Source organism: Manihot esculenta, chromosome 14 (assembly GCF_001659605.2).
Source record: "Manihot esculenta cultivar AM560-2 chromosome 14, M.esculenta_v8, whole genome shotgun sequence".
In the NCBI taxonomy this organism is placed as follows: domain Eukaryota; kingdom Viridiplantae; phylum Streptophyta; class Magnoliopsida; order Malpighiales; family Euphorbiaceae; genus Manihot; species Manihot esculenta.
The window spans coordinates 11,468,721-11,496,677 of NC_035174.2; the positions used below are offsets into that span (position 1 = coordinate 11,468,721).

The following is a 27,957-nucleotide window of genomic DNA, read 5'->3' on the forward strand; positions in this document are numbered from 1 at the left end:
GTAAATAATTTTTAATAATGAATGGTAAAAAATGTAAATTATATTTAATATTTAAAATTGTGAAAATAATATTTTTCAATTAAATTTAAAGTTTAGAGTTTAAATGGCCCAAAAGATAAAATTAAAAAGTTATTTAGACTTTTTTACATCATAATAAATAGTAGTTAGAAAGTCAAGTGGAAAGCAAACTAATCATTTGAAAAATGAAAATATTATTATAAACAAAAATTCATCGTCACTCATAAAACATTTTACGATAATGAGCGAAACGTGAGAATGACATTGCTTGCCGTCCACCAAAAACTTGTAATTAATTTTCTTGCAAGCAATGCTAATGGGTGCTTTCCCCATTCCTCTCACAAATCATCTACTACTAAAATATCTACTCTATATATATTAAATATATATATTAAATTTAAAATTTAATAAAATGTAATGAAAAGTCAAAACGTGATCCTAATTTTTGTGAAGGTTACAGAAACAATTTTCAATTATATAAAGTATAATGAAAAGTTCATAAGAGTTTCTCTTATAAAAATTAGGTGTTGAAAGTTTGTGACCAATATTGACATTTTATATTTACAAATCTCTTATCCCTATTAGGTAAAACGGCAACGTCTTGTGATACAGTGAGCAGCGACATACGACGGCTTCGTAGTTTTATTACGTAGTGGCATCGGGACGGGGGTTGCTTCTCCCGCCGAATAATGGAAATAGGCCCCGCAGCTGACACCTCCTTCCTCCTTTCCTTTTCTCGCTTATTATGCTCTCTCCTTATCTCATCAACCGCTTCGTCTTTACCCCTGTCCTTTATCACACGCTCCCCTCTCCTCTGAATCCCTTCCCTACTTCCTTGCTTTCAGTTTTAATCTCTCTCTCTCTCTCTCAAATCATTGAAGCTTGTTATTAGTCTTGCTTATGGGTTCTCTCATCTCTCTCACTTGATCACCTCGCACCTTCCTTTTGCTTCTAGGTATATATATATATTTCCCAATTAAGATGAAAGATTCACTATAGTACACTGAGCTTCTTCTTCTTCTTCTTCTTCTTTTAAAAAATTTCTATTGTTTATGGTGATCATGTTGAAGTTATAGTTTGGGAAATGGGTTTACTGTGATTGTTGAATTGGGAAGATGGAGAAGCTAGCGGCTCTTGTTTTGAGAATGATATCTTTTTAATGGTGTATAATGTATTCTTGATAAAGAATCTGTCTTTGATTGATTATCATGGTAATCATGACCTTGCATTTGATGGGAGGGTTCCCTCTTCAGATGGGTATCATTAATAATAGTTTCACTTTTGAACTCCTCATTCGTGCATGGGTTTTGAGTCTTGTGACTCAACCATCTACCAGCAGTTCGTTAAATATGTTCTGATGTATTAACTGTGCATTGTTGGGGGGTGGGGGTGGGGTTTTATTTATTTTATAATTGAGGAGTTTTTCTGTGAATTTGTGAAGTGTGCAATAAGAAAGGTCACCTCATTATTGCTTACTCTGTGGTTCTACATATTTGCATTACTGAATTGATATTGCCTATATCTGTTTGGCCCTGCTTGGTTAGGTTTGCCAGCCATATTTCAATTTTTATTTTTACAATAGCAAAAAAGTGGAAGTGAATTTAGCAGTCTAACCTAGTGGAACCGTAGTTGATGGAAGCATTTATTGGACTTCATTACTTTTTGAAATACTTTAAAATATTAATTCTGTGAAGTTGTTACATACTTTGATTCTGCAGGAAGAATCGGTCTTAATGCTATATGTTAAGCTTTGGTAGAGGCTAACAGCTTTTTTCCCTCTCCCTTAATGAGATGAAGATATAACTGGTAAAATAATCAATCAATGGGTGGAATTTGTTCAAGGAAGAGGGATCAGCAGGTTATCGAGAATGGAGTCAGAACTGGGGTTTCTGGAAGGTATAGCAAAAGTGGAAGTTCAAAGTGGCTGGGAACCTCACTTCCTCGACAGGTTGCGGACTTCCAGCCAGGAGGCAGCTGCCCATCCCTCATGGACTTATGCATACACAAAATACGCGAGGTTGCTAATCTTCTTTAGCGTGTTTACTTTGGAACTTTTCCTTTCTTCTTTTTGTCTAATCTTTTACTTTCTCAACTGTAACAGGATGTTGAGAAATATAGCTCATTTGCAGTGCTGCCAAGGGATATAACTCAGCAAATCTTTAATGACTTGGTATTTTCGCATTTTCTTAGTGATGCTTCTCTTGAAGCATTCAGAGATTGTGCTCTTCAGGTATGTTCTTTGTGGGTATTTTAGAAAATGAAAAATTTTCTTTTTTATCATGTTGTGCTTCACTTTTTTTTTTTTTTCCCAGTTCTTCACACATTCCATGTCATGTTGACAGGATATCCTTTTGGGTGAATATCCTGGAGTGAAGGACACCTGGATGGATGTTGTCTCTTCACAGGGAAAATCTTTACTTTCTGTAGACCTTTCTGATTCCGATGTCACAGATACTGGACTGGGTCTTCTCAAAGATTGTTCAAACCTCGAAGTGATGACTCTAAACCATTGTGAAAATATTTCTGACCGTGGGCTGAAACACATTAGTGGTACTGCTATATTTGCTTTCTCATACTTCTTTATCTCAGGGTTACAGCTTTTATCATTCTTTCTTCATTGTTTATAGTATCGGTTGATATAGAGGAGCGCTATTGTTTTTAATTGTGTTCAATCACAGCAAATGCTCCTTATAATATTATCTGTTGCAATGAATTTTACCTTCATCATAAGTTTGATGATATGAACTAGTTTTAATTTGTTTGTACTGTGTGAAGTGATGGTGCTCATTTATATATATATATAAGGATCTGTTGACTAGTTATTCCATCATTTTGCTAATGGCTAATTACATAATTTAGCTCCTAACTTTTACACTAAAAGTCAATTATCACCCTAACATTTTTGTTGTTAACTTTTAACAGCTGAACTTTACAAAATTGTAACTATTTAACACATGAATTTTATAAAATATAACTGTTCGACCCTTAAACTTTATAAAATATAACTATTTAACCCTTTAAAGTTCAGAGCGTGTAAGTCATGTACGCGTGTAGGGGTACATGACTTACACACTCTCTGAATTTTAAAGGGTTAAACAGTTACACTGTTATAAAGGTCATCAAAAGTTAACAACGAAAAGATCCGGGTGTTAGTTGGCTTTAAAGGTTAAATTATATATTTTGCCTTTTGCTCATCAACATCATTTTCTGGATAACATGGCTGATCATTGTAATCTTATTATTTAGGTCTTACCAACTTGACATCCTTGAGTTTCAAAAAGTGCAATGTTGTTACTGCTGAAGGGATGCGTGTCTTTTCCAGTTTAGTTAAATTAGAAAAGTTGGACTTGGAAAGGTGTTCACGAATTCATGGTGGACTTGTTCATCTTAAAGGTTTGTCATGTGAGACATGAAAGCTGATTTTCTATTGTTGTATTTTGGAGTATGTTGCATCTTTTGCTTCTGGCAGTTATGCTTCTTAAAGGAACTGAAACTGAATTGAAATTTTCTTTTCATAACATGATGTAGAATTTGAACATATTGTGTCAGAATGACATTGATCATATCGTGTTTCTGTTGATTTTCCAATTCGAGTATGTAGGCAATAAGCATGCAGGCTCTTGTTTTTCTTTTTATTTTTTTACTTTAATTATTATTTTCTTGATCTTCTTCCAAGGGAAGATTTGGATCTATTCTAAGACCTGCATTTCCCTACCTTTAACTGTTACCTTGGGGCACATACATGCTCTCTTTCTGTGCTCAAGGTAGAATTGCACCTTGCAGCTGTTTTGAGATAAGTGCCATTTTAGTAGAATTTGGCTGAGATCTAGGTAGCATTCCCATATTGAGTTAATAACTTTCTAGGGTTTTATGGACTACTTGTTAATCAATTACATTTACAAAATAACGGGCTAGCATCTATTTTAAACTTTTTTTTAGTGCTCCGACATTCCTTTTTTGTCTTTTCAATTTTTTCTCTTCAGGATTATTCAAGCTGGAGTCTCTTAATGTTAGATGTTGCAAGTGTATTACAGATTTGGACATGAAGGCTCTCTCAGGTAATTGCTCTTCCATATTCGTTTGGCTGGAACATGTGCATGCATATGCAGTACTGTACTTTAGGGAGTTTATCTTTGTGTGTGATTGATGAAGTTACTTTTTGCATTTGAAAATGCTGTGCCTTGCTAGCGGGTAGATTGATTTCCCAATTACCTATTTTTGGGGTTGAGATTAGTTGTTGAGAGTTTGTAGAAAAGAAGTTTGTCCTTATTGGCTGTATTCAAAAGAAAGGTAGTGGTGTAAGCTTAAGATGTCTCATCAGAACCAAATCAAATTTGGCTTTTTTGGGGACCATTTTTCATGATCTCTCTCTCTCTCTCTCTGATAGTTTCCATTAAGGCCAGTTTTTATGAATTCCAATTTTCTAATTTTTCAGGTCTCACTAGCTTGAAGGAGTTGCAAGTTTCCAATAGCAACATTACTGATCTGGGAGTTTCTTATTTGAGAGGTATTTGCAGTTTTATGTAATTATATCAAGACTATATCAGCTGCATTGAACTTCTTGTTCTACAGTTCTTGTGTTCATGTGCACACAGTATTTGATTCTTTTCCAATGAGATATTTCTCGCTTAGAATTAGAAAAAAGCCAAAGGCAATGTGCAGAACAAGTACTCGATGTGAGAAAACAAGAAAAATTAGCTTTAAAAGTGGTGGGCATCCTATGTAAAACTTCTTATAGCAATTGCTGCTGCTTCTTATGCTACAATTTCAGGGCTGTGAAGGGTTTTGGAGCCTAACAAATATTTATGATGCATCAGAAGGTTTCTTGTATTCTGAATGAATTGTGAAATTGTTTCAACAACACTTAAAACTGGCTGTAGGAACAACTGAATATTGGTTAGCTTCATGTTATGGGCTAGGAGCAGTTAATAATATGATCAATTAATGTATTTTGTGAACCATGTGAAGGGATCATGCAATTTAGGTTACTTCTTACATGCACCCTGGTGCACTTCTGTTGGTCCTAATTACCCGTATGATTTAAGCCTTGTATAGTTATGTTAGGCTTATGACTACACCTCATTTTGCATTGAGTGGCCTTTCTAAAATTTAATAAACAATATTTTTAATGCATTTGATGTTTCACAATGAACCTATCCATTTAGCCTTTTCTTTCTAACTTTTCTTTAATGCTTTAAAATTCGCCTTTTTGTTTGTACATTTCCTCATTTATAATCATATATAAGGCTTTCCTTTAAATCTATATTTTTATATAATATTAAAATATTTTGCCATTTGTTGAACTTGGTTCTATTCATTGGTTTTCTGCTTTTTTTTTTTAAAAAAAATATTAGTGTGCAGTTTCTTCTATCTAAGAAACTTGTGCATTCCTAGGATTCATTGCCATTAGTGATTCTGCACTTCTGCTCCTTTCCGGTCTTGTAGAGCTGAAGTAACTGGACCTTTTTGTGTTTCACAGGGTTGCAGAAGCTTGTTTTGTTGAACTTAGAAGGATGTAATATTACCACTGGATGCTTGGATTCTATCTCTGGTTTGACTCTGTCTTCAGTGCTTGTATTGTCTCGTAATCCTTTTAATAGAGACGCTTGTTATGATGCTTGTTATGATTTTAAGTTCGTCTCTAACTGAAAGCCAAGTTGGTGGTTTCCTGAATGTATTAATCATAAATTTGGATATGCAAATGAATTAGGCATAGTTTCTGTATAAATTTTTCCTGTCCAAATAGCATGGGGTTCAGAGGCAAATTGCTTGAGACACTGGATTTTTGTGAAAGGTATTCTGGTAACTTGTGATGTAGATCAATTATAGCTCATGGGAAGATAAATGGTTCTTTTTGCAGCTCTTGTTGCCCTTATTTGTTTAAATTTGAACAGATGTGGTCTATCTGATGAGGAGTGGGATAAAATTTCTGGTGAGTAAATTTGGCTTATAAATGGTCAATCTTATGATTAATGGAATATATTAGTTTTCAACATATTGTATGGCACAAGCCAGGGTGGTCCTTTGTTCACAATATTAATCATATGCCTGCAGGACTCAAAAAGTTGAAGGTGTTGAGCTTGGGATTTAACAATATAACAGATGCATGTTTGGCGCATGTAAAAGGTGTTCTCTCTCTCTCTCTCTCTCTCTCTCTCTCTCTCTTGATTTCTGCTATTTGTCAACCATTAGTGTCTGAACATGTTGGTTGCATTGAGTGAATGAAAATGACGATGAAAAGAAGAAGAGGGAAGCATAAGCTTTGAGAGAAAAATGCTTGATGAATCCCCTCAAGCCAATTGGGGCATATATACTATTTATAAGAATACATACAAGGTAAGAAAAGAAATTTATTCCCTAATTATAGCCTAATCATATCCCAATTATATCAGATAATCATATCTCAATTATATCATATAATCATATCCCTTATTATGTACACAATCACTACAAATTTAGGTTATTTACAAAAAGTATCCAACACTCCCCCTCAAGCTGGAGTGTATATGTCATAGGCTCCAAGCTTGTTACAAATATACTCGATTCGTGAACCCCCAAGAGATTTTGTGAAAACATCAGCTAGTTGATTATTTGAGTTGATAAAGCTAGTAGAAATGCGTCTCGACTCAATCTTTTGCCTAATAAAATGACAATCCACCTCTATATGTTTCGTCCTCTCATGAAAAATGGATTTGATGCAATATGGAGGGCAACTTGATTATCACACATCAGCTTCATTTGGCTAGTATCGCTATATTTCAATTTCTGAAGGAGTTTTTCAACCAAATGAGTTTGCATGTTGCTAAAGCCATAGCTCGATATTTTGCATCTGCACTTAATCTTGCAACCATGCCCTGTTTTCTGCTTTTTCAGGATACAAGATTTCCTTTAATCATAATACAATATCCTGAAGTAGATCGTCTATCTGAAGGGAAATCTACCCAATCTACATCAGGATAGCCAATAATTTGTGAGTGACCCTTGTTTTCATAGAGTAGACCTTGTCTTGGAGCTCCTTTGATATATCTAATAATGCGAATAACTGTACCCAGTGACTACTGTATGGGGTTTGAAGAAATTGACTAACCACATTTACAGTAAAGGAAATATCTAGTCGAGTGATAGTAAGATAATTGAGCTTGCCAATTAGTCTTCTGTATTTAGCAGGATCTTTAAGTGGCAACCCCTTTTCAAGAACCAGTTTGACATTTGGATTCATGGGAGTGTCCACAGGTCTACAATCTAACATGTCTGTTTCTTCCAATATATCCAAAGCATAGTTTAGTTGAGAAATTGTAATATCTGTTTTAGACTATGTCACTTCAATCCCCAAGAAATACTCAAATTTTTCTAGATTTTTAGTTTGGAAATGACTGAACAAATGTTGTTCAAGCTGAGAAATTCTATCATGATCTTTTCCTGTAATGACAATATCAACATAGACCACCAAGTAGATGCCTTTATCGCCATTATGATGAGAAAATACGGAATGATCAGAATTACTTCGAGACATTCCAAACTGTTGAACTACAGTGCTGAATCGTCCAAACCATATTCTTGAAGATTGTTTTAAACCGTACAAGGAGCGTCGAAGACAACATGCTAAGCCTAACTCCCCCTGACCAACAAACCCTAGAGATTGCTTCATATAGACTTTTTCGGTGAGCTCACCATGAAGAAAGACATTTCCAATGATTAATTGCAGCCAATGAGATAAGGATCCGAACAGAAGCTATTTTGGCTTCTGGAGAGAAAGTCACTCTAATCAAGTCCAAAAAACTGTGTGTAACCTTTAACTACAAGGCGAGCTCTAAAGTGATCAATTTTGCTATCAGTTCCTACCTTAATTGTATAAACCTAGCGATAACCAACAATAGATTTGCCAGGTGATAAAGATATCAGTTTCCAAGTTTCATTATTATGAAGAGCAGTCATCTCCTCAACCATTGCATTACACCAACCAGGATGATTCAATGACAAACGATGGTAACTTACAAAATTATAAATGGGATGAGGATTCGAGAAGAGCGAAAATCTTTTCAGAGAGCAAGAAGAGGAGTAGCTGTTGCTACTGAAGGCATGACCGAAGTAGGTGATGATGGAACTGGAGGTGAGACATTAGAAGTACCTACATCAGGGAGAGAAGTATAATTGTTATTAGCAGATGGGTGAGGCCGACGTGTGTAGACCTGAAGAGGTGGTGTAGGAGTGGGAGATGGACTAACTTGAGGCCAAGGAGAGATAAGAGTTGTAGGTATAGGCAAAGCTCTAGGAACAAAGGTTTTGTGCGTTGGACTAGAGTAAGGGGAAGTTTCAAAAAAAAGTGACATCTGCAGAGACAATATCTTTTAGTAGTGAGATCATAGCATTTGTAACCTTTTTGAAGTCGAGAATAGCCGAGAAGGACACATTTAACTGATTTGGGTTGGAGTTTGTCTTTATCAGGGGTATGATCATGAACAAAATATATACATCCAAAAACTCGTAGAGACAACTGGTTGGAAGTCTGGTTAGGAAAGAGAACCAAATGAGAACTCTGATGCTGCAAAATAGAGAAAGGCATACGGTTGATCAAGTATCAGGTAGTAAGGATCGCCTTGCCCCAAATATGTAGTGGAATATTATGATGTATAAGGTGCGGGCGGTTTCAATCAAGTGCCAATTTTTTTTCACTCGGTGACAGTATTTTGTTGATGAGTATGGGCACAAGAAGTCTGGTGAATAATCTCCTGAGTAGATAAGAAATAAGAAAAAGAAGAGGAAAGATATTCTCGTGCATTATCACTATACAAAACCTTAATGCGAACACCAAATTGATTATGTATTTCAGTATAAAATTTTTGAAAAATGGAGAATAATTCAGAGCGATTCTTCATTAAAAAAAGCCAAGTGCAACGAGAATAATCATCAATAAAAGTAACAAAATTCTAAAATTCCAAAGTTGTACCGACACGAATTGGACTCCAAATGTCTGAATGAACAATGCCAAACATCAAGGTGGCCATGTTATTGACTCGCTAGGGAAATGAAGCTCGAATTTGTTTTCCAAATTGACATGACTCACATGCTAAAGAAGACAAAGAAGAAGGACTAGGGACGATTTTCTGCAATTTGAGAAGACTAGGATGTCCCAACGGTTATGAATAAGCTCAGCGGAAGTGGTAGAATCAAAAGCAACTGGAGAGGTGGAGGGGTGGTACAATCCTTGTGACTCATATCCTATTCCAATCATTCTCCCGGTACTCTGGTCCTACACCATAACAGAATCAGCAGTAAAGGTTACTAAACAATTAAGATTTTTAGTCAATTTGCTAATGGAGATTAAATTATATGGACATTCAGGAGTGAACAAAATAGTAGTTAAGGGAATAGAAGGAAGGAGTTGTACTTTCCTGTTCCTTTAACTTGATTTTGTGAAAGTTAAGGTGACTTTAGATGGTGTGGAAGGTGAAACAAGAGTAGAGAAAAGATTGTGATTACCAGAGATGTGATCAGAAGCATTAGAGTCTAGGATCCTTGGACCAACAGATGAAGACTTAGTTAGACAAGCAAAGAAATTATCGGAGTGAGCAATGCTGGAAGATGGAGGATGTTGCTTAGCTGTTTGGAATTGCAAGTATTCTTTATAGTATTCTCCAGTTTAAGTGATTGAATCTAGTTCCTGAGATTTATTGGTAGGTTGTGGAAGCAGGCCTTCTTCGTTAGATTGGGCAAGATGAACTGCTGACTTGCTAATATTATCGGGTTGATTGGGTCGTGGTGGTCGGCCATGCAATGTCCAGCATGCATCCCGTGTGTGACCTTTTTTATCACAATAGGAGCAATGAACTTTTTCCCTTTACCTTTGTGATTTCCTCATTGTCCTTCATTCCCTTGTTGCATAGCCAAAACTGAGGATTCCATATCTGTAGTGTCACTCTTACTAAGGGAAATACACTCTTACTAAGGGAAATATGTAACAACCTAATTGATACATCTTCTAAAGTTGGAATAATTGAACTAGTCAAATTTGATCTTTCACAGAACAAAGGTCAGATCGCAGCCCAATTAATGTCAAAACCATAATGAATTTATCTCGTTGTTCTTCTTGCGCATCAACATCATTAGTAAAAGGTATAGAGGTATTAAATTCATCTTTCAGAATTTCTACTTGACCCAAGTAACTAGCCATATCCTGATGATTGTGTTGTAAGTGAACTATATCTGATGCATTGTACGTCATTAGTATACAATGTTTTGGCCTTAGTCCAAACCTTATAACAAGTTTTGCAAGACTAAAACAAAGCAAGCAATTTTGGATCTAATGAATGCCATAGAAGACTATATAGTTGAGCATCAATCTTAATCTAGTTGGTTCTATCAGTGGCATTTTTTTGTTAAATGATCATCATACCCCTGTCCTAAAAATCATATTCTACTGATGTAGCCCAAGATACATAATTATTAGTTCCTTACAACTTTATCGTAGCAATTGAAAAGAAAGGTTTAAGGGACTCAGAACCTATATTGAAGGTGTTTTGCTTCTTAGAAATGTCGCGAGAGACTCTGGAATAACAGGGGACTGAATAGGGACCTGAATCTGCCAAAAAAGGAGGATTTGTGCCTGTGAACAGTAAATCTGAAGCTACTGTTCACAAGAGATGCGTGAAGACGGGCTGGGCAGGTGACCAGACTTAGTGGGCTGGAGTCGCCGGTGTCGAGCGATGTTGGAGGAAGGGTCACCGGCGTGAAAAGGTTGCGGAGAACGGTTTACGCGCCTGCCCGTATACTGGAGAGTGGAGACAGATGGCTTGAGCGGCGAGTGGGGCCGGTTCTGGTGGCGGCACTTCACTGGGTTGCTGATCAGAAGCCGGCAAGAAAGATGGGCTAGGTGGTGAGACCAATTGATTTGCAGAAAGTCTTCAAAATGGCAGATCTACCACTCACAGCTGAACCAAGTTTCTTGACTCTTATACTATGAAAACAATAATGAAAAGAAGAAGAGGAAAATAGAAGTTTTGAGACAAAAATGCTTGATAATTCCCCTCAAGCCAATTAGGATATATATACTATTTATAAGAATACATACAAGATAAGAAAATAAATTGATTCCCTAATTATAGTCTAATCATATCTCAATTATATCATACAATCATATCCCTAATTATGTACACAATCACTACAAATCTAGGTTATTTATAGAAAGTATCTCAACATAATCCTTTACAATGTTGTCCATTACATAATATTATTTTCTGTCCGTGTTGGTTTGGAAATACTAGAGGAGTCTGGTGTTTGGTTAGATTCAATGTAGGGTAAATATTGTGTTTCAAGATATGTTGTGTTGGCTTAATTGAAATTCGACTTTCCCAAATTTAGGGGCTGCAGCCACATGGTCCGAATGCTCAAGTCAAACTCTAGGACCATTGGACAAACACACAATGTCTAGCATACTTGAATGACAACAAAAGAGCAATATTTTATTTTTCTCATCCTAGACGCTTATTGGGGGTGGAAGAAATTTGGCTGAATTAATTCATTTTTTTGATAAACAAATAATTGATGGAATCGCCAACGTGTGATGCATATATTGTTGTCTTTCAGATGAGTTCTCACCCAATTCCTATTAAGTGCAACTGGTTGGATATGCATAAAAGAGAAAATATTATTTGTCATTCTGGACACATTATGTTATAGGTGAAATTATAGATATGCTTCATGTTCTTTCATAACAAATTTGTCTGGTTCTGCTATTTCCAGGCTTAACAAATTTGGAAAGCTTGAACTTGGATTCTTGTAAGATTGGTGATGAAGGGCTGGCTAATTTGACAGGCAAGCTATTCTATCTTACATGCTTTGCAGTTTACATATGTCATTAGGAGTGACTTCTCTTCAATACTGTTCCCGTGATAACTTCCTATTTTACAAACTCCTTAGAAGATCAACAGACTAACTTGCTAAACTGATTTAATGCTGCTACCTTCCAAATCTATTTGTTGTGAATGTCAAGTTACGGTTTATGTGCTTGTTTATGATAGGATCAGTTCAAAATGTCAAGTTACTGTTTATGTGCTTGTTTATGATAGGATCAGTTCAAACTCTAGACAGCTTGTCAGTGCATAGTAAGGATGCTTTTAAGTTGATTTTCCTTGTCAACCTTCAATTTTTTATGGTATGATGGAGTTCTGTAATGGAAGTTTGGGTCATAAATGGATTCTTTCCCCTATAATTATGTAATTCTATTGCAATTATTTTATTTTATTTTTTACTTCTTGGTTTTCCGCTTGTGTTCGGTGACTTCATATATTATTACAATGGTCTTGTTGATGGATCTTAGGAAAAGAAATAAGTTGGTCTGGCTACAATTGAGTTGTGAAATCAGCTGTGATGTTTTCTGAACTATGTATTGGTAAGGGAAAAGAAATGAAGAACGGATTTGTGATTCACAAATAGGGAATTTTAGTCACATGGTTCCAGATTTCCTTTTGTGTAACTGATACCCTTTGGAATTGAATCTTGGGCTTTTAGAAGTTGAAATTTCTGAGTAATTTAGTCATTCTATAAATGGTTGACTGAACTGTTTTGATAGTAAGGTTTAATTGATTTTGGTATTTACAGTTGGATATTTGTTGTTCTGAAGATGTGAATTGATTCCTAGACTCTTAGTAGTAGTAGAACTCATAAATCAGGAGCAAAGATTAGATCCCATAAATTTTTGGAACCTACTACCACCTCTCGTGATAATTTGAGAAGAAAGGTTGTCAAGCTAGCTAGAAGCTAAGTAGCTGAGACCGTATTGTGCTACAATATTTCAAAATCATGCTTGTAACCTAATTGGGGGAAAAGACCGCTAATCATGGTCCTGCTGAATGGGTCCTAGAACAGGGAATTTGGAAATAGTTATATTTCCATCATTTTGGCAAGAAGTGATTGTTTTTGAGGTCTCAGCTTGTATTGCAAGCTTAACAACTTAACATTACACCAAGTGCCAGTATTTCTCCCATCCATTTCCCTTGAATTGTTAATCTTCTCCAATGGAATTTTAGGAAGTTTTCAATATGCTCACTGCCTACCAAAGCAATGACATAGCATATTTTGTAATATGCTAAGAAGTGATTTGTCCTCGTTATGTAGAAAAGGTTGGTTTTTATTCTGTTTTATTGTTTACTTGTGTGCTACAATACTAGGCCAAGAAAAAAAAAAAAATCTGACATGCTGCTGGGCAATTTTGCTTGTTAGGTGTAACAATCTGAAAAAGTTACCTGTGCAATGTCCTATTTACTACATAAATTATGTGATTGATTTTGTACTATGCTTTGGTTTTGTCTCTAGGCCTTCCACTTAAAAGTTTGGAGTTGTCTGATACTGAAGTTGGAAGCAATGGGCTCCGCCATCTTTCTGGTTTGCATTCTAAGTTTCTAACACCAGTTATCTTATATTATATCCTTATATGATTCGTTCCTTTTTCAACCTCACTATGATGACATCTTCCTTTTATTTTCCCCTTGGCAAGATTGACTACCAAATTGAACGACTTTTGCATAGTTATCATGGATTGATGTCATTTCACAATTATGGGTAAAGGAAACAGGCTTGTAATGGCCATAACATAACAATAATGGGCTATTGCCATGAAAATTTTTTCAGAAGTTGCAAAGTTCATGAAAGATATTTAGCGATATAATTAAAATTAAGATAAGAAACTAAATAATAGGAATAACTCTAAAGACATTGCATCCATTCTCATTAGACAACATTAGCATTAATCAATTTAAAATTAAAGTAACTAGGTAGATATCATCAAAGCTCATTCCATTACTTAAGTAATAATAATGGTCATTATCATACTTAATGGCCATTGCTAGCTTGAATTTAGATGCCTATTAGTTATATGGGGTGAATTGTACCCTAGAAACCTTTATTTATTGACCTTTACATAATGTAATGGCCGTTATTTGTATTGATAGTTATACTTTGGCTTTGAATACTTATTTATATCATTATATGAGAGGAGAATCCCTTTTCTCACACATCTTCTTCACCAAATTTCCTATTTTATAGGAGAAAGAGAGACTGCCTGGTTGATGATTTTATTCCCTCTTAATGAGAGAAGAATTCATTCTGACAGTAGAAGCATGGAAGACTAGTTTGCATAGAGAAATAGAATGTTGGCAGCCAAAAAATAAGGAACTATTTGGTTTACCCATTTTGGACTATAAACATGAGATTATTTGTGCATCAGTATCCACCCTAGAAGTTTTATACTAGACCAAAATACTATCAACATTAATTGGTTTCCATGGCAAGAGAGAGATATTCCTTGCCTACCTTTAATATTAATTCCTTACATGAGCAATCAAAGTATCTCCTTTGAATCTCTCTGCATAGAATCAGAACCACAAACTAGGGCTAAAAGCCAACAAATCCTTCACAAGCCACAGGCCAAAATCCAAATAGAGTCCTTGTAAAATAGGCACTCAAGATAAAATAAACATTTTGTACAGATTCTAATGTATTTATATGCTTTTATTTGTGTTTTTAGGAACCAATGCATGGTATAATGGTAAGAGACTAGGATTCTAATTCTTCCTTCCAATTCCCCATGTCGTTGGACCATATGTGATATCCCACATTGGTGGGATATCAAAGCTTAATGGGTTTTATAGACACCAAGATAACTACTAGAAAGAACTTGGATTAACTATTTTGAGCCAAGTAGTTTGAACTTGAAAGTTATTTGAGCTGGTTGGCTTAGTGTGTTATAATTTGGTATCATTGTCACTCTGACAATTGTTGAAATTGGTGGGCTTGCAAAGTAAAGCCTATTCATGTGTAGAGATTAAGAGGAGCTACCTAAGGCATCAAAATACCTAAGGGCCTGGGCCTGGGTTAACAATTGTACCCAGTGTTGTGCAATGATATTAGGACAAGTATGAGTTGCAACAAGGACACAAATGTAAGTTGGGATATCAAATCTTAAGGGACTTTGTAAAAACTAAAGCCCAACTACTACAAATATTTTGAGTTGAATGTCTTCGGCCAAGTTGTTTGGTTTGAAAATTATTTGAGCCAATGACGATGTGACACCCATAATTGGAGGAATTTTCACCTTTATTTTTTAACATTGGCATATGTGCTTCAGATATTGGAATTCATTTGTGAAAGGAGTTGAAGATGAACTGTAGGAAGTCAACTAGCTTGTCTTGCCTTTCATAGTTTTCACATTTGCCTCCTGTAATGTATTATCGTTATCACTCATTTTTGTGACTGATACAGTTTATTTTTAGGATGATAATGGGGATATTGAATCTAAATCTAATGAGTAAACTTGCTAGATTTTCTTGAGTGTAGGAAGTCCTGAGAGTTCTCAAGGCAGTATAATGTCTCTACAGTGGTTATCTTCTTCTTTTTCTATTTTTTCCTTCTCTCTTTTCCTAGCATTGCAAAACAATCTTATTTATTGAAGTATTATGAAGTAGAGCCACTTAACCCGGAGATTGGCTTCTTTTCTTGCAAGCTTTCTGTTACCTCCTCTCCTATGTCATTCGTGTTTTTGGAATCGCTAATTTGCATTACAACAAATACAGTTTTAATATGTTTTCATAGTGTGTATTCTATATCTTTCCTGACAAGAAGCCAATTGTTCTACTAATCAGGTTATGGGTTATTATGTACTTGTTTGTTTCTTGGTTGGTTCACTTACTAAATGCAAAGAGTGACTTGTTATTACATTATTTTCTTTCAGGTTTAACTCTTCTGGAGGACTTAAATTTGTCATTTACCTTAGTAACTGACAGTGGTTTAAGGAAGCTATCTGAATTGACATCTCTTAGATCACTGAACTTGGATGCTCGCCAAATTACAGATGCGGGACTTGCAGCTCTTACAAGTAAGCATTAACGGATTTCATAGAGGCCTCTACACATAAATGCTAGTATTACTTTGTTGCACTGGTTGAGCCATTAGGTATGCTTAATTGCTGATGCATTGAAGTTTGGCTGGTTGAAACTATGTAGTTATATTATCCGGTGTGCTTTCTAGTTGAGGTAATTTGCACTTCTGAAAATGTGGTAGAAGTTGTGGGACCACCAAACAAAGGATGCAGGTGTTAACTAATCAATTTATGTGTTTATGTGATATCCAGGAGGCAAATATTATGGCAGCTGAAATAGGTCTAAGGTTTGAAGAATTTAGGCTTCATTGGAGATTCAAAACCTGGGAATCATGAATATTATTTTGAGAATTGTATATCAGATTCCAATATCGGGGAAATGGTTTAGAAGCACAAAAGTGTGGCAGGGTGGGAAGAGGTTGTTGATAAGCTGAGAGGCAAACTAAACTCAGCCCCTGAAAATTCAGTATTTCAGAGTGCACGGGCCAAAATCCTTGATTGAAATTTGAGATATTAGGCTTGAGCACAGTCTCATGTTGTGGCATTTTGTTTAGCTTTTTCTTTTTCATGATTGTATTTTTTTTTCCAACTTATTTTCCTAAAACGATTTTTCTGACATGAATTCATTTGAGCTTGAAGAAGTCAAACTAACTTATTGTCCACTTGGATATCGTTGTAATATACGTATAGATAGAGAATCAAGATAATTACTTTACCTTGTATACAGTGCATAATCATAGGAAGATACATAGGATCAATTAGAGGATCAATTATAGGGTTAAGTGTAGAATCTCTTCCTTTTTAAGATCTTGTATATGTGTATAAATATCATCATTCAGAATAGAATAAACATGACAACTATTTCCTACAGATCTAGTTTGTTACATGGTATCAGTGTCTTAAATTTTTTGAGGTTTTGTTTTTGGGTACTGTCCATGGGTACTGTTCATCAGTGCTGTTCAAGATGTCTGGAAGTCGCGCCTGATTTTTTATTGCCTCTGCCTTGCGGTTCCAGCACTATGCTGTTTTGTTTCTTGGCGCCTCTTTCCTGGTGGTGTTTTGAAGTGTTTTAAAAATTTAAAAATGGCCATCGATAGTAAGTCTTATGTATCGGGACTTACTCAAAGGGTCCACTTCAGTCACTATCGCTGAGACAGGTAAAATATGCCTTCTCAAACAAATGAGTCATTGATTCTGGTGCCACGAATCATATGACATGACATGAGGTACCTTCTCTAAGGTACCTTCTCTGGTAACCATAGGTGGCAATATAATGTTAGAGGGTTCTGGGACTGTTAAGCTTACTCCTTCCATCACTTTATCATCTGTATTAAGTTTATCCAATCTTGCCTTTAATTACACTGTGAGTAAACTTATCAAAGGCCTAAACTGTTGTCTCTTTTTTTCCTGATCATTGTCTTTTTCAAGATCTTATGACAAAGAAAATTATTGATAAAGGATACATATCTGATGATGTTTACATTTTGGATGCGTGAGTGCCTCAGTCAGTTGCTTGTTCTAGTGTAATTTCTCCATTTGAAGTACATTGTCAGTTCGGACATCATTCTTTACCACTTTAAAAAAGTTGTGTCTCCAGTTTCATGATGTACCTTTACTGGAATGTGAGTTGTGATTTTATAAAATATCATCGTATCTCGCTCAGTCCTAGAATCAATAAACGGACTGAATTTGCTTTTGAACTCGTTCATTAGGACATTTGGGGACCTTGTCCTGTTGGATCTACAACTGGATTAAGGTATTTTATTATTTTTGTGGATTATTTTTTTTTGGATGACCTGGATTTACTTTATAAAGAATCGCTCTGAGTTAATTTATCATTTTTCTGCCTTTTGCGCTAAAATTAAGAATCAGTTTAATGTTTCTGTGCATATATTGAGGAGTGATAATGGCAAAGAATACATGCCAGAATTATTTCAGACTTTTATGACGAAACATGGTATTTTTCACCAATCGTCCTGTGTTAATACATCTGCTCAAAATGGAGTAGTTGAAGGGAAGAATAGGCATCTATTTGAAATTGCTTGACCTCTGTTATTCCAAATGCAAGTTCCTAAGCAATTCTGGGTTGACGCTGTCTCTATCAATTGTTTTCTCATTAATCGCATGCCATCTATGGTATTTAATAATAATACTCCTATAATGTTCTCTTTTCTAATAAGTCGTCGTTTCCTTTGGAATCACAAATTTTTTGCAGTATTTGCTATGTTCGGGATGTCAAAGTTCATGTGATTAAACTTGATCCTAAAGTTATAAAATGTATTTCTTTTGGGATATTCTCGTCTTTAGAAGGGGTATCAGTAATTCTCTAAAATAGGTATCTGGTTTCTCCAGATGTCTTTTTCGAGAAAATTTCATTTTTTCTACAGTACGGACCTTTACCGATGAAGGGAAGGAAGATGAGTAGCTCATCTATAGGGTCACAAGTGAGATCTCCACAGGTCTGTCTTCTCCGGCACAACTTGTTGAAGGTGTTCCTCCTAGTATTCAATCATTTGCCAAACCACCGGCAGTTCAATTTTTTTCTAGAAAAATAATCGATGGCATATGTCCTGCACCGGAATCTTCTTTACCATCGAATTCACCATCGAGTGACCTTATCTCCTTGTTGGTCTTCTTAAAGATAAATAATAGTGTAAGTCTATCTATTTTGTTGATAACTTTCTTTCTTATGATCATCTGTCTCCCTCTTCTAACTCATTAATTGCCTCTCTAGATTCCATTTTCTTACCTAGGACAGATAAAGAGGCCACATCTCATTCTGGATAGCGTGATGCATGAAGAGATCAAGGCTTTAGATGATAATCATACATGAGAACTAGTTGATTTACCCTAAAGCAAGAAGACAGTGGGTTGTAAATGGATTTTTGCCATCAAAGTCAATCCATATAGTTATGTGGTGAGGTTTAAGGCCCGTCTTGTTACTAAAGGATATGCACAGACTTATGGAGTAGATTATTCTGACACTTTTTTTCTTCTATAGCTAAAATGATTTGGTTTTGCTTGTTCATTTTCTTAGCTGCTTCTCAACATTAGCCTTTACACCAGTTAGATATCAAAAATGTCTTTCTACTTGATGACCTCCAAGAAGAAGTGTATATGCAGCAACCACTTGGGTTTGTTACTCAGGGGAGTATGAGAAAGTCTGTCGTTTGAAGAAATCTTTGTATGGTTTGAAGCAGAAGTCCCATACTTAGTTTGGCAAGTTCAGTGATGTTGTTCAAGGATTTGGATTAAAAAAGAGCAAGTGTGATTATTCAATCTTCCACAAACATTTAGATTCTAGTATTACCTTTTTTATTATGTATGTTGATGACATTGCCATTATAAGGAATGATTATGCGGGGATATCTTCTTTCAAATTCTTCTAACATGCTAGTTTTCATACCAAAGATTTTGGTTAGCTTTAATATTTTTTGGGGGTAGAAGTTTTGAGGAGTAAAAAGGGAATTTTCTTATCTCAAAGGAAATATATTATTGACATACTTGTAGAAACTGATAAGTTGGGAGCTAAATCCTGTAGCACACCAATGATTTTGAATGTATGTCTCGCGAAAGATAATGAAGATGCCTACGATGACCCAAAGAGATACAGAAAATTAGTTGAAAAGCTAAACTAACTTATAGTGATAACTAGGCTAGATGTTGTTTTTGCTGTTTTAAGCGCACCTACAATTAAACATTGGGCTGCTCTAGAATACTCTATAGGCGACCATGGACACACTACAGTTGAGTATTTTTCAGATGCTGATTAGGCCGAATCTAAAAGTGATATAAGAGGTCTATTACATGTTATTGTGTTTTTGTGGAAGGAAATTTAGTGTCTTCGAAAAATAAAAAACAAGGTGTTGTATCAAGATCCGGTGCACTGAATATAGAGCTATGACTCAATTCACTTATGAAATTTTATGGATAAATCATTTATTAGCAGAGGTTGGTTTGGATGTCTCGTTTCCAGCAAAATTGTAGTGTAATAATCAGATTCTCCTTCACATTGCATCTAATATGATATATACCATGAGCGTACCAGCATATTGAAGTTGATTATCACTTTATCTGAAAAGAGATTCAAGAAAATATAATTTATATTGAATATGTGAAGACAGTAGAATAACTAGGTAATTTATTCATAAAAGTATTAAATTGGCCTCGGGTAGAGTATTTTTGTAACATGCCGAGCATGATTAACATTTATGTCCCAGCTTGAGGGGGAATATTGTAATATATGTGTAGACATAGGGAATTAAGATAATTACCTTACCTTGTATAGAGTGCATAATCACAAGAAGATCTTGTATGTGTATAAATATCACCATTCAGAATAGAATAAACATAACAGTTATTTCCTATAGATCTAGTTTGTTACAGATATATATGCATTTGAAATACAGGTGCATTTGCATTTGTGTTTCAAGTGAAAAGTCATAGAATCAATCAACATTATGGCATCACTTGGAACTGTTTTTGGTTTTGCATTTTCTAGTTTGATGGGATGAAGCCAGTTCAGATGGAGTTTGGGAAATCCAAAACCGAGTTGAACCTTGGTTCTCAGTTCAGCTCTTTGATGTCAGTTCCTAATTCTGGGTTCAGGTCTCAGTGTCGGGATGAATTTCATTTATATGGTTTTAGGTTTTGTTAAGTTGACAAACATAAAAAGAGTGTAGTTTTTAGGTATAACCATTTAGTTGAAGTTTTGACATTGTATTAAATTTTAGTTCCTTAAATATAAATACCATTTCCATGTTTAATACAATGTAATTCAATCAGAATTAAAATACTTTAGTATTTTACTTCCATAAAATACAATTAATTATTATTTTTATCATATAAATATGTATATATATATATATATATAATCAAAAAGAACATATTTTTCTTTGAATTACTGGAAAATTTTTATAACAATTCCTTCTATCCATAGTTTTATTTCGATTACTAATTGACTTTATTTTATCATCTAATAGATTTAATCACTTGATTGTTTTTAGTAAATTATCTAATTATGTAGCATTAAGATGTTTGAAGATTTGCAATAATTATTTTATAGTATTAGGTATCTTATCATGACATAATAATTATATTTAACTATGAATATGATCCAACTAATTTAATTGGTTTAGGACTTTTATAATTATAGATTATTAAGAAAATCAAGGACAATAAACAATGGAAGGTCTAGATAAATTTATTAAATTGTATACAGAAGTAAAAGTATTCTTTCTGTATGTCAGATGTTTATATAATTGGTTTTGGCTACGGTTATTTGGTTCAGTACAGTTCAACATAGGTTCATTGTGGTTCCCTGTTCAGTTATATGAAAAGTTCTATAACCATACCAAAACAGTAAAGTAAGTTTGGTTCTGTTCGTATATGGTCAATTCTTTTCTAGTTCTGGTTATTTTTGGTTTTGAGAGAACCAAGAATCATGCACACCCTTGTTTCTAGTGTTATTGCTCTGTCACGGATAGTGTTCACAACTTATTGTGTTCTTCATTTGGTTTTCTGCAAGGGCTTGCCTGCAGATATGCTACAAATCCTTTTGGTTTCTGATAGCTTTTTCGTGTATTTTTTTTCTTTAAATATTCTTCTTTCCTTCAACCACCATATTCCCACCCCCACCCCCCCACCCCCAAAAATATATATATATATATATATATATATATATATATATATTTTCACGAATGAGTGTCAGCTAACATTTGTCATGAACTTATGGATCCATATTTATACCAGAAATGCATGTGTTACTTTTGTGTATCCATGTCTTCTATTAATAATCTTCAATTCTCTGGGATCAGTATTTGGATGTTGACTTTAGATAGCTTATCTTCATTTTTTAAAAATAATTATAATAATGCCCTTATTGGTACTTATTCTGATGCAGGACTGACAGGATTGGTACATCTAGATCTTTTCGGGGCTCGCATTTCAGATGCTGGAACAAATTGTTTGCTACGTAAGAATACATTCTACCATCGTGTAAATGTTCTTGTTATAATTAGTCAATATTGTTCCACTTCCAGAGCAGTTGATTAGTCTCTTCCTGGTAAGATCTTCGTATGTTTGTCATTTTGCCCGGCTTCAGCTGATTTTCAACCAAAATTTCTCTATGCATGCCATCCCAAATGCATCATAAGAATAAGTAGATATTTTCCCTTAATTTTTTATGTTAACTTGAAAATTTAGAACTTGTAATGGATGTATTGTGGTGTTTAATTCACCCCTTGTGTGCTTGTGCACATTCTTGCAGTATAATATTTATGCATTTATGGAGCACCAGAACAACCAGTTCAATAACGTCGCCTCTCAATAATGAATCTGGAATAGTTGCTGAATGTTATTGACTCGCATCCAACTCACTTTTTGATTTTTACATCCTTTTATTTAACAAGACCAAATTCTTTTTATCGTTTAAACTACCGACTTATCATAATTTTATTGTGGACTTATGGTACAAATTATCTTGTTACTGAATGCTCTTACACTAATTTATTCATGCGAAGCAGACTTCAAGAATCTTGAGTGCCTTGAAATCTGTGGTGGAGGATTAACTGATGCTGGGGTGAAAAATATTAAAGAATTAGCCCACTTGACAGTACTGAATCTATCACAAAATGCCAGCCTAACTGACAAAACCTTGGAGTTGATTTCTGGTAAAACATTTTACTTTCAATCATTATGAATATATTTTTTTCTTGAAATTACTGGTAAATAGATATTTTTGCTTTTGAGGATGTTAACATCCTTGTGTATGGTTTTGTTAGTGATTATTGCATGTCTACTTTAAGTTCCACTTGGTAGGTCATACTGCGTTGCATATCCAGTGACCAGCATATGGTAACTTGTGCGCTCTAGCGACTCATGCACCATAGATGCAAGCTGCTGTTTACCCATCATTGACTGTACCATGAACATTAACCTTTCCTCTTCATGCCTACGAAATTTATATGGCTAGAAATGGCATTTTCCAGGATATAGGTCCATAACTGACAGATAGCTTGATTGGAGAAGTCTTTGCTCATTAGAGATACAGTCCACTATTATGGATCAGAACCTGCATTGATTAAGATGGTTGGTTTTGTCATGTTTTCTTTAGCTTGGTGAAAAAAGTAGTGCAGATTGTTCTTACCATATTGAAGCAATTGTTTTGATATTCCCATTAGGATCTTGCAATATAACCTATCTAAACAGCTGTTGCATCCAGCTATCTGCCTCTTTTTTGGCAATTGAGAACTTTATGTTCCTTTATTACAGTTCAACTATAATAAACTCGGAGATTATCTAAATTGACTTGCATACTTGTTTTTCATGTAAATGTAGGATTGTCAGAACTGGTATCATTGAATGTTTCAAATTCTCTCATAACCAATGAGGGATTGCAGTATCTGAAGCCTTTGAAGAATCTACGCTCATTATCTTTGGAGTCTTGCAAGGTGACTGCATCTGAAATCAAGAAGCTCCAGTCAACAGCACTTCCCAATTTGGTAACCTTTCGGCCGGAACATTAAGAAAGCAATTGTAGATATCCTGTAAATATTCTGTCATCAACCTTCTGTGGCTTCATGTACAGTTTAATAAATTTTTATTGTAAAAGGAACATATGGGTTGCGCACAAGAATGTGAATGGTGTGCAGTAGGCCAATGGTATATGTAAATATGGCTTGATGCTGATGAATTGTATATAGTGGCTGGTGGTCGGTGGTCGGTGCAAACTAATGTCTATGCCTTGTAATAGAACTCCATTTTTGCAGAGTATCAAACTCTGCTAGTGGAATTAATTAAACCAGAAATATGCATATGAATTGTAATTATAAGAGTTATCTTAGTATTATTTGTATGTTGTGCTTCATTCGACTCGGATAAAGATGGTATTCCGTGCTCTTCATTTGCACAATGAACAATTTCATGTTTCCAATTTCAAGATATGAAATATAAAATGAAGAAGAATGATATGTTTGGTACTTCTACTTTCCTAGATTTGGTTACTGACATGGGATGAATCTCTTCGTATAAATCCTGCACAAGCTTTCAACAGAATAAGATTGTCTCGATTTCCTCAACTGGGATACACTTTCTGATTTTAGTGAACTCAGATGCATCCATCTGATAAAGTTTTTGAAGTCTTAACAGTATACACTAACAAGAAGAAACACTGGAGTATAAACATTGGAAGTTAAAAGCACATCAGCAACTGACAGTTCATTTAATCTAGTAAAGTGAAACCAGTCATACTGTTCTTTCCTAAAACAGACTAAACACAACTAGAATCAGTACAAAGGTTGCAGTTAAATTCTTGACAAACTATATATTATTGAAACTACTTGACAAATGAATGACAAATACAAATAACCTTGACCTTTTTTACTAGACTAAACACTGGGGAGACGATCATATGTGAAGGCAGAAATCAACAAAAAGGAAATCTCTGCTGCTGCGTGTCCCCATCATGTATAAGCAAAAGAAGAACCTATTTTCTAACAACATTTTTCACAAAGTAATTCCAGAACAAACTGCTTCTGTGTCTGAAGTAACATGGCTGAGACTGAATGTCAAAGGTACATTGCAAGAAACCTGCAGAATATATAATCAAGAGTTAACACAGAGGAAAACACCTGCAGAAATCCTTGGGTCACCTGAAATTTGCTGATTGCTAGACATTTTATTGCAAGAGAACAGCTGCTAAAAAAGCTAGCTTCTTGTTCTTAGAAGCAGCAAAATGACATATTAATCTGAACTTTAAAATCATAGCAAAGGATGGATGAATCTCGTACATGTTTGTCTATCATCTGCAAATGAACTTGATTAAAAGAAATGACACTTATAAAGTGAGAGAGTATTCATTTCATATACATACCTTAGCATGCAAGAGTTCACCCATTCTAGATGAAGACATGATATAAGATTTTCCAAGCGTGCTCCTCATGCAAGCTCCAGAGCATGATAAAGTTTGGGAACTCGTCGCCGAAGTATAGGTTCTAACCGGAGGGAAGGAACTCTACTGTGCCATTTTTTCGCCTCATACATTTCATTCCACGCCTGTACTATTTCATCAATTCTAAATCCTAGACCTGCAATAAAAGAAATTCAGCAGATATGTTTCTCAGCACCTCGGAGATGATTTGTTCATGATGCAAAATTTCTTGATAGTGTTAAGTTACCTTCTAATGCACTATTATTTGAAATATGGTTCTTTATCATAACAGCTATATCTGTTGGTGATGCACCAGCAAGCTCAAACTTCTCAACTGCAATTTCCAAACAATCTTGCCAGACTGGTAGCCCTAATTTGAATTCCATAATTGATCTCTCATAGAGTATTGTTCCCCATAGGAGATTAATCTGAGACCTCATGGTCTTCGCCTGCTCAGCAGCAGCTACTGCTGATATATCTTTGAATAGCCCATCCAAACCTGTTTTCTCTGAATGAGATTCAATCTTAAGTGAAATAGACTGTTGATTTCGGCGTTGTGCTTCCTGTTCTTCCCACATCTGCATGCCTTTTTCCATGTTGTTTTCAGCACTGTTATAGAGTTGCACAATCTCTTCTGGAAGCCATGGTTCTAATTCAACATTGTTGCCAACAGTGTAATACCAAGCAAGTTTTGCCTGCTCAAACTGCTGATGCCCTAGAGCCAGAAGAGCCTCATAGAAATCTGGTTTGATTCTCAATGCTGCTTCATACTTCTGTCCTGCTTCAACATATTCCTTCTGTGCCCAATCGTATGCACTTTTTATCCGTTCGAGAATGGATTCTTTTGAAGCATCTTCCGTGAAGTAAACCTTCTTCCTTGCTCTAGACATATGAACATTTCCCCAGTTGAACAATGCCAAAGCTGCCATCTCTTGGAACGTCCCTGCTGCTGTGTTAAAAAGGTCTTGTGCTTCTTCACTTGTAATTGCCTCTTCCATAGCCTCAGAATATACTTTAACACCAAGTTCATGAAGACTGAGATATGCATCAGAATCAAACCCAACATGGTCTTTAAATAGCGTAGCAAACTCTACTATCCATTCATCAATATGACAAGATCCATTTTCTGCTTCTTCGCCTTTGTCCATGTTCCCATTCACCAATTTTTGTTGCAAATCGATTTTGTGTAACTTCTCATTGTTAAGTTTCCAATAGAATGGATCCTGCTGAGGATTGACTTTCACTAAATACAGCTTGATAGAGGCCTTGGATTCAGCTGATGCTTCAGCCCATCTCAGTTCTTCATCAGTGGTTATTGTTACCAAATCCCCTTCTTGATCCCTGTATTTGATGAGAAATGCTCCTATGCCCGAAAACCGATCAGATATGACTTCTCTGAGTTGCAGGAGGCTGCAATTAAGAGGCACCTGAGTGCATCTTATGTCCTGACCAAATACCAATTTCACAGTCTTCTTGGATTCTTCCTTTGCACCGCTACTTTGCTGCTCTACTACCACCTTATCCTCAGTCTCTTTCTCCTCAATCTTCTTATCTACCATCTTCTCCTCAATTTCATCCTTAGCCGCCTTCTCACCCATTTTCGCCTCACTTTCATCCTTAGCCTTCTCCTTAATTTCATCCTTAGCCGCCTTCTCAGCCTTTTTCGCCTCACTCTCATCCTTAGCCTTCTTCTCCTCAACCTTTCTATTTTTCTTCTTCGGCTTCTTCTCTTTCAATGCCGTTGGCACAGATGAAGTGCTAGGAGGTTCAACATATTCTGCAGGCAGTTCAATGACTGTACCATTCACCCTTAGTCCTCTACGCTCAAGCGCGATGTTCACCCTTTCTGCAACCTCGGTTGCCATGATATTATTCGGCTCCATTTTCAAAACCGTCGAAACATCATTCAAAGCCAAATCCAGCCTATTCAAAGCTTCGTAACACCTTGCCCTCTTTAATAGTGCTTTACTGTACTTAGGTGTGACTTGCAGTGCCAGATCACACTCATGTATTGCCCTAGGGTATTCATTGACACCCATCTGCATATAACATGCAGCCATGTTGCTCCTAAGATGAGACACATCTATGTGATTCCTGGGCAGCAATTTGATGGCTTTCTCGTACTTCATCATAGCTCCTTCATGGTCCCTCTTTTGAAACAGCCTGTTGCCTTCTTCCTTCAATTCTTGAGACATGGAAATAAAAACTGCAGTGTCCTTGTCATAAGCTTTACGGCTATTTTGCTTCCCATTGCTGTCAACTCCCTGCCCAGCTGCCCGCTTCTTGTTCTTGTCATTTTGCTTCCCCATCATGACACAAAATTCACAAGCTCAACAGCTGCAATAAAATACTAAACTAACTAAATGTATTTTCTCCAACTAAAACCTCAAAATCTGAACTAATATAAAGTCCAGAAATTGGCGATCAATGACAAAGACCAAGAGTTAAACAACTGTATCCCAACAACTGCTATTGCATAAACACTTCAACAGGGTGAGAATTGATTAAATAACTTCAAAACATTAGTTTCTCAGTATTCTCCAAAGCATATATGCTTATAGAACAGAACCCACAACCAGATTCACATGTAACCTCCAATCGAGCACCAATTTCCACAAAAGAAGTTCAAAACCAATGTTTCGCCATCGAAATCTCAACTGGCTTCTCTCTCAAACGCGCCAAGAATTTATATACACATTAAACGAAGAACAAGGAGAAGAAGAAGAAGAAGAAGAAGAAAGAAAACCAAAGAATCAAATAACAGAAGCGAAAAGTAGTTGTTCAACCACTCCAAATCAGGATTTCTTACTTCTTATCCAAAGAAAAAACAAATCCCAGTTCAAAAAACAACAAACACCACCTAGCAAGTTCAGATTAGAACTTGAACAGAAGAAAAACGAGCAAGATTTCTCTTTGGCAAGGAAACTTATCTGGGAAATGAAGTTTGGAGCTTATGAGAGATTCTGCGGCGAGAAAGCTTGGAAAGAAAAATGGGAAACGGAATAAAACCGACCAAAGCTTGTACTTTTCTTATGTTCGAGATTTTCGATTTTCACATCTTCACGTAAACGCCACAAAAAAAGCTGATAATCCAATGTCTCGCTTGCACATGTTTTTCTTATTTTATTTTCAGAAAACT

General features: G+C 35.6%; 2 protein-coding genes and 1 long non-coding RNA gene across 6 annotated transcripts; 2 read left to right on the plus strand and 1 right to left on the minus strand.

Annotated features, from left to right (window-relative positions):
- Nucleotides 1-679: 679 nt before the first annotated feature.
- On the plus strand, nucleotides 680-23,744 carry LOC110600493 (F-box/LRR-repeat protein 14). Of its 3 annotated transcripts, none has more exons than XM_043950433.1 (16): nucleotides 683-973; nucleotides 1,737-2,035; nucleotides 2,120-2,248; nucleotides 2,361-2,568; nucleotides 3,265-3,411; nucleotides 4,002-4,076; nucleotides 4,454-4,525; nucleotides 5,498-5,569; nucleotides 5,879-5,950; nucleotides 6,073-6,144; nucleotides 11,758-11,829; nucleotides 13,330-13,398; nucleotides 15,743-15,886; nucleotides 21,792-21,863; nucleotides 22,414-22,560; nucleotides 23,228-23,744. In XM_043950433.1, exons 2-16 carry the CDS (start codon nucleotides 1,841-1,843, stop codon nucleotides 23,413-23,415), a joined length of 1,734 nt encoding a protein of 577 aa, XP_043806368.1. In that variant the 5' UTR covers nucleotides 683-973; nucleotides 1,737-1,840; the 3' UTR covers nucleotides 23,416-23,744. The 3 variants fall into 3 exon arrangements, with proteins under 3 accessions (XP_043806370.1, XP_043806368.1, XP_043806369.1); XM_043950434.1 differs by lacking the exon at nucleotides 683-973 and adding an exon at nucleotides 1,012-1,229; XM_043950435.1 differs by lacking the exon at nucleotides 23,228-23,744 and having other exon boundaries at nucleotides 680-973; nucleotides 21,792-21,953; nucleotides 22,414-22,551.
- On the plus strand, nucleotides 15,893-19,166 carry LOC122721752. Its single transcript, XR_006348497.1, has 2 exons — nucleotides 15,893-18,806; nucleotides 18,927-19,166. It is a non-coding gene; the product is annotated as an uncharacterized LOC122721752 (long non-coding RNA).
- A 318-nt stretch (nucleotides 23,745-24,062) lies between the features above and the next one.
- Nucleotides 24,063-27,922, minus strand: LOC110600140 (protein PHOX1). Of its 2 annotated transcripts, XR_006348496.1 has the most exons (3): nucleotides 25,066-27,921; nucleotides 24,762-24,975; nucleotides 24,063-24,478 (listed from the first exon to the last, which is right to left on the minus strand). XR_006348496.1 is itself a non-coding variant. In XM_043950432.1 (2 exons), exons 1-2 carry the CDS (start codon nucleotides 27,128-27,130, stop codon nucleotides 24,827-24,829), a joined length of 2,214 nt encoding a protein of 737 aa, XP_043806367.1. In that variant the 5' UTR covers nucleotides 27,131-27,922; the 3' UTR covers nucleotides 24,063-24,826. The 2 variants fall into 2 exon arrangements, 1 of the variants encoding a protein (XP_043806367.1); XM_043950432.1 differs by having other exon boundaries at nucleotides 24,063-24,975; nucleotides 25,066-27,922.
- Nucleotides 27,923-27,957: the final 35 nt, after the last annotated feature.